This window comes from Cebus imitator, unplaced genomic scaffold, assembly GCF_001604975.1.
Source record: "Cebus imitator isolate Cc_AM_T3 unplaced genomic scaffold, Cebus_imitator-1.0 Scaffold208, whole genome shotgun sequence".
Classification (NCBI taxonomy): domain Eukaryota; kingdom Metazoa; phylum Chordata; class Mammalia; order Primates; family Cebidae; genus Cebus; species Cebus imitator.
Window position 1 is genome coordinate 3,503,402 of NW_016107523.1, and position 7,483 is coordinate 3,510,884.

General features: G+C 32.8%; 1 protein-coding gene across 13 annotated transcripts in view; it reads right to left on the reverse strand.

Moving 5' to 3' along the window:
• Positions 1–3,097: 3,097 nt before the first annotated feature.
• The window catches only part of GK (glycerol kinase), a 78,586-nt gene continuing 74,200 nt past the window's right edge, over positions 3,098–7,483 (reverse strand). For 4 of the 13 annotated variants that reach the window (XM_037745694.1, XM_037745692.1, XM_037745691.1 and 1 more), the window contains 2 exons: positions 6,862–6,948; positions 3,098–6,757 (listed from right to left, as the gene is read on the reverse strand). In XM_037745694.1, the coding sequence (XP_037601622.1) occupies positions 6,726–6,757; positions 6,862–6,948 (119 nt within the window). In that variant the 3' untranslated portion in view covers positions 3,098–6,725. The remainder of the gene's footprint in view (positions 6,758–6,861; positions 6,949–7,483) is intronic. The other 9 variants (XM_017548489.2, XM_017548488.2, XM_017548487.2 and 6 more) reach the window with 5 other exon arrangements.

Below are 7,483 nucleotides of genomic sequence, written 5' to 3' on the forward strand. Positions count from 1 at the left end.
GGGATTACAGGCGCCCCCCACCATTCCCAGATAAGTTTTTGTATTTTTAGTAAAGACGGGGTTTCACCATGTTGGCCAGGCTGGTCTCTAACTCCTGACCTCAGGTGATCCACCCGCCTTGGCCTCCCAAAGGGCTGGGATTACACCTGTGAGCCACCACTCCCGGCCAAGTTGTATGAGTATATTCTACTGGACAGACCTGGAACACCCTTGAAAAGGTGAGTGGAAAGGCGGACCTTCTGTTTATCATCGTATTTATGTATTAGTGCCTAAAGCAGTTTTCTTACTTTCAGTAATAAATGCTTGAGAAAAAGTGAAAAATAAAAAGGAGTTAAATTTCTTACCCTACATTTTTCAAAGAGTAAATAAAATTCATTTTCTTCAAGGGGCTCATTTCAGGGATCAGAAACCCATGTGCCATTAGGGACTGCGCATTTATGTTTATTTTACATAAATAAAAATTTTAAACAACTTTGTTGTTTTAAACAAATCTGTGGGCAGAATTTGGCCTATGCATCACTAACTCATGACCTCTGAAATTTCTTATTACATTTTTATTGAGGTATAATTTATATACCATAAAATTCACCCCTTTAAAGTATAAACAAGTCAGTGGCTTTTAGTATATTCACAAAGTACAACCACCATATCTAGTTTCAGAACATTTTCTTCACCGCAAAGGAAACCCCATACTCATTAGCAGTCATTTTCCCATTTCCCCATCCACCAGCCCCTGGCAATCTCTAATGTACTTTCTGTCTCTATGGATTTGTCTATTCTGGACATTTTATATGACTGAAATCAGTACAAGCATGTATCAGTACTTTCTTTTTATTGCTGAATAATATTCCATTACAAGGATATACTGCTTTTGTTTATCTATTCATCAATTGATAGACATTTTGGTGGTTTCCTTTTTTTGGCTATTATGAATAATGCTGTCTGAATATTTATATACAGTAACCTCTGAATGAACCTTTGAACTTAAATTCAGAGGTTACTGTATATAAATATTCATAGCAGCATTAAAGATAAAAATTAGATTTTGGAACATAGAGTTTAAAAATCTAGTTTTTAAATAGTTAATACATTAATCTGGTTTAATATTATACATACTAACAATTAAGATGTTTCAAATATATATATAGTGGCCAGGAGCAGTGGCTCACACCTGTAATCCCAGCACTTTGGAAGCCAAGGTGGGCAGATCACTTGAGGTCAGGAGTTCAAGACCAGCCGGGTTTTAGTAGAAACCCTGTCTCTACTAAAAATACAAAAATTAGCTGGGTGTGGTGGCATCCACCTGTAGTCCCAGCTACGCAGGAGGGCTGAGGCAGGAGAATCACTTGAACCTGGGAGACGTAGGTTGCAGTGAGCCCAGATCATAATGCTGCACTCCAGCCTGGGCAATAGAGTGGGACTCTGTCTCAAAAAACAAAAAAGTGTACATATATGTGTGTGTGTCTATATATATATAGACACACACACATACTTACACACACACACACACACACACACACACACACACACGTATATATAGTGAAGTTTTTTCCCACCCCTATCTCCCAAATACCTAATTATCACCCCTTTCTGTCCCAGTAGATAAGCACTATTAACAGCTTTCCTGTCCTTCTGGCACAGCAAACATTCTAGTTTCTCTCTCTGTCTCTCTCTAACAGAAGGGTAGCACACTTAACATGCTACTCTGCACCTAGCTTTTTCACTTGCCCTGAATACCATGTCTTTCTAGACAGTGTCCTCATTCTTTTCTAAAGCTACACATTTTATTTGTTATGGCTGTACCAGAATTAATTTAACAAGTTTCTCCTTGATGGATATTTTGGTGATTACTTAAATGATTTGATATTTATGAAATCCACTTGTTAACTAGTCATACAATAATAAGAAACCTATGAGATAGATATTATCAAGTTCAATAATAAGGAATAAAAGAAGCTACTTAATTTTAATACTAAACAGGAAAATTGAAAGAGGCCTGAGGCTGCTTTTTAAAATAAAATATTGTCATCCTCTCAACTGTTATGCTGTCAGGTAGAACTAGTTATTTGAAACAGAATGAAAACTGTCAAAGATACTGGCCTAGTTGAGAAACCTGTTTTTAACCTAACTTTTCCTTCTCAGAATATTTATCTTTATAGTCCTCAAATTTAGTTTAATGAGTCATTTTCATTAAAACTGATGACAGGGAAATCTCAGGAAATACCTGTGAAATTTTTCTTTTTGTCTACAGTACTTGACACATCTTATATTTAATTATAAGGCCAGAGTTAAGATATGTACCTATGAACTATACACAAAGTACGAATCAGATTAGTTTACAATTTCACTCAGTTTTCTACTAATTGTTTATTATGTAAACTTATTATTAGTTATGGGAATTTATTAGTTATTATGTGTTTATTATGTGAACTTATTAGTTGTTAGGTTGCAAAAGCAAAGAATCAAGGAAACTTCATTACTTATTACTAGACAAAACAAGCTATTAAAGAGTTACAGTTAAAAAAACTGGTACTTCAATCTACTATTATGTAAACACTAGAGGGGAAATACTACCCATTCCACTGTCTACGCCATTAGCTTCTGTGCTATCACAACTTCGTTGGTTTCTCCAAAATAACTTTCATTCTTCACTCCCACATGATACCAGATACCCAAAAGATATCCCAAAGAATCGGGCTTTGGGTACTTCAAAAGAAACATACTAAAAATTCTAAGATATCATTACAAAAGCAGAGATACATTACTTATTTTACTGATTAGTTGGAGAACAAAGGATTGAGGTGTTGGCTAACAGGTTGAGAGAACAATGGTGGTCATGGTTAGCCACGCAAGACCCTATGGATAATGGCTGCTGACCTCACCAACGTATTTTCTGCAAATGCTGAGATGGGACAGTGTAGTCTGTTCTAATAGAATGTTTAAGGTGTTCATCATTACAGAAATTACTTCTTTGGCCGTTGGTTAACTCTTCAGAGTGGGCCATATCAAGTGCTAACAGCTGAGTTTCACATTTCCTGAAACATCTTTCTTAATTTAACTTTCATCTAAGTTCTAGTCTGTAAATGAGAAATGCAAATAAGAACGAGGGGTCAATTTATTTTAAGTCAATTTGTCATTAGGTATCAATGTGTACAATTTCAAACATTTATAAATCTTGCAATTTATAGAAAAAATTAATGTAATCTTAAAATTATTTGAACAGTCGTTTTCACAATTATTTACAATGAACTCAACCTACTTTTGTAGAAACATTCATGTTTAAAAGTACCCCTGCCACAAAGTGATCATTTCACAATACCCTTCTATAGTATTTATGTCAGTTAAATGACAGGTGCATCAATAAAACCTACCCGATTCAGTAATTTAGAAACAGCACAATCAGAACAGTTAATAAAGCTACCATTAATTCTAAACAAAACAGAACCTTTTATAGTAAGATATAAATATTTTCCCATTCAGTACTCATTGAAGAAAATAATTAGGAGGCAACCTTTTCTTCACTATTTACTACAAAACAAAGTGATTTTAAGATACTTTTAAAAATTGACGTTAAGAAGCTACATTAGATAACTTCTTATAATATGTGACATTAAATATTTTGAGAAATTCTTGGTTTCATTGGAAGGCATTTGTAATGATAAACCTTTTTTCAGTTATGATATTAAGCAGAGATAATTCTGTCACCCCAGATAGCATGTTTCTTATTAACAATTTATAACATTTGAAATGAAAGAGATTCTTGGCTTTATTTCTAAACTTTATTCTGCTTAGATATTTAACTTTTTTTGACATCCTCTCATCCCCTCAATAGGACCCAAAATACACTTAAAATTAATTCAAAGGAAAGATAACTATCTGAATTAGTGCTTGTGTTTGAAAACAATATTTACTGTAGTATTCTGCAGTTTCTTCTTTTTGTAAGCTAAGACAATTAAATAAAAATGTAAGGGATAAGAAATATAGTTGAAGTATATTTTCTTTTATTGACATAAAACACAAATTTTAAATGTTGGCTCTTTAAGAAAAAGATTCTTCTGGCAAATATTATGCATAACCGTTGCCCAAAAATGTATACAGCTGTTTTCCAACATTTTATATACATAGTGGTTTACATAAGACCAGCCCTGTTAGAACCTTCTGAATATAATGTGCTCTTAATTTAAAAATGGGCCACCCTCAGTATATAAAATATATAGGCATGTATGTTATACATACAAAGTAAAAAATATAAAAAGGAAAGATGGAAGACAAAAGAAAGTATCCTTTCCTATAAGATCCAGACAGAAAGTCATTTTAATTAGTAGGATCTTGGAAAATATCTGAAGAATTTCAGTTTTGGCAAATACTTTTCAGAAAAATATCCAAGCTGTGAGAACACTAAATGTCTATTTTAGTAATTTAGTAGAGGTTTCTATTCAAACATTCAGTAAAGATGTTGCAGTTTTCTAAATAGAAAAGAAGACTTTGGGGGTGTCTGTTAAATGCAAAAAGCTGCTCATTTTAACAGGTTAGTAATAACCTTTTAATCAAATATATGTCATGCAGAGACTCAAATCCTGGTCCAATAGTGTTTGAGTGTGTTTGATGGAAGGTTCCAAGGGTGAGGATCTGAATTCTTCCAAGATTTTAGTGGGAATGGAGCAGGGTGTTATGGCAATGGAGGGGGTCAGCCCCAAAGGTAGCTGGCCCAACCTTAACCGTGGATGTTAAAAAAAAAAAGCCACCATATGTTCCCATAGCATTCTTTTTGCTGCATTTTCTTTATTTTAAGCCACAGGTCTACTTGGAGGGTCATGCAGCAAGTGGCTTATAAATAAAATCAAAGTCTATGAATAGTGTCATCACATTAAGAGACAGAATTGCTGGATTCTTTCATTATGTAAAAAGCTTGAATCTTGGGAATCCATGAGTTGGTAGTATTTATGGAATACCTGAAATGGGGAACAAAAACCATATATGTCAATAATACGTGCATACAATTCAGGAGTTAAAGCAATGAAGACTATTCAATCATTTATTAAGCTAGAAAGTCCATATGATTTCTAAACCATGCCTCACAATTAAAATGCAACAAATATAACAGGGCCAATTCCAAAATTAGCAAATATTGCCACTGTTGCTAATTGTTTACCAAGACAAACAATTTCCAGCCCTCTCAAATTGCAGTGTATGTCACCAAAAAGAGAACCTAAATATAGTGACCACATGCATTTTAGAAGCCTAAGAATCTGGACACTTAGCGCATCTTTTAGCTTAGAGAGATGCCACATGTCTCAATGTTCATAGAGACAAGGCCTTTTCATGATGTCATAATACCAAGGGAGAAACAAACCAAAAAAGTCAAAATTTTCAGCTGCAATGTTTTTTTTTCTTTACTTTTCCAGACCATCATTATGCAGCCCAAAATACTCAGGATAATGAAAAGTAACAGAACTTTTTCTAAAACAATGTATATGTTTCTTTATAGATTTAAATTACAGTTCTCATGGGAATGTTTACAGTCTTCCACCAAACATTCTTGAGAAGCAGAAAGAACAGATTCCACATAGATTTATGTATACAGAGGTCCTTTGTAAGGTAATTCAAAGAAAAAATAAGTTTATTTGGACTAGTGGTTGTATTTTTGGAAACAATATTTACAATATTTTCTGTAGTATTCCATAGTGTTTTCTTCTTTTACTGATACCAAACTAAGGTATTGTTAGTACAGAAGCAGGCAATTTGAACAAATTTATTCTGAATATGTTTGAACATTCAGAATATGGAAAAAAGTAAGATAATCTAGTTTTAAATTCTCATGCAAGTAACCGAAATTTTCTCATTAAAAGATAATCTAATGTTCTGCAAATAATTTTCTGTAAATAACTTTCATTCCACATTTATATATAGCACTAAACTGATAATGCCAAGCCAAATAAATGTTTGTCAGATCTTCACAAACAGATGTTCCCTCCCGTATCACTAAAGTTTAAATTTTACATCTTGAACTCAGGTCATTACCTCATTAAATAAGAGAGAATTTAACTATTTCCCTAATCATGAAGATTTTTTTTTAAAGCTTCAATTTTATGGGAACATGCAGAATAAGAAACATCATTTCTATTTAAGCCAGTAATTTTAAGAAAAACTGAGCTATCATCAGGAGTGGCTTCCAAAAATGGCTATCATAAATTAATAAGATTATGCAATATATTTCATAACATGCTGAACCACTTTACTTTTATTTTAAAAAGAGTATTCGATAGAAGTTAATGTGGAAAAATAATTCTGTTTTCATTTCAACCCCAATTTATTTAAGCAATAATTTTTAAACCTTCAGTTCATAAAATATATTCTTTTAACTGAAATAAAAGTAACTATAAATCTTCCCTGGTTTTAGAGTTTTACAGGAACTCTGCTGACATGCTCTGGCTGAAAGTCTTGCCAGAATTCAATGTTAAGACTTGCTTAGCAAATTTTCAGGAGTATGAAAAATAATTTATACATATTTAAAAGACAATTTAATTAATGTCAAAATTATACTTTAACTTTCAGCAGTCAATTTGGAAGTCCTTTCATTTAAACATTAGTATTTTCACTTTTGCTTACTGCTGTAGCTGACAGCAGAATGTAGTCCCTCTCAAAGAAATCATCACATTAAAAATTTAAAAAGGTTAAGCAGAGTCATAGTTCTTACTTCTAACTGCACCCAAAGATTAGTCTAACTAATTAGACCTTAAGTTGATTTTCCAGCTTCCTAGACAATAGAAAGAATAAAAAACACTGAAAAATTTCTGCCAAGTTATACATGAAAACATTAAAGCTAACTAATACAATTGTCTAATTTAAAGAGTAACTAACCTGAGATGTACCTTGCTCCGATTAACATTACCATGCTACTCACTATAAAAAAGCCCAAGGGCAGACTACAGAAGATACTAGGGTCACCTGTGGTCATCCAAGCAGAAGAGAATTCCAGTCAAGCAAACCAAAAGAGAGACACATAATTACAATATTTGTGTTAAGAATCACAAGATAGCAAAACAAAATAAGCTATAAAAAATAGTATATTCATAAAAGCTAGCAAAGAGTTACTACTTCAAATCAAAAATATAATCAGTATTGAAGGCTTATGACAGTTAACAAACAATACAGATAGCATGCCACACAGCCAAGAACATAATACATATAGACCAACATTAGCCTTCCACTGGCAAAGCCAGAGAGAGCCTATGGATAACTTTTTGGGAGGCTGTTAATTTTAGCTTTCTTGATTCTTCCCGAAAAGATACTAAATGATCTATATAATTCTGTCCAAGTTCAAATTCTAGGTCCTTTGGCTACAAGACAAGAGTTATATTAGTGTCCTAAGATGAATTTAAAACCCTATTTTTGCTAAAATATTAGTTGTTTTATTTTTTAAATAGAATGTGGTATGTAACAAAATGCATCTGACAATATATTTACTTTTTTCTTTCTTTTT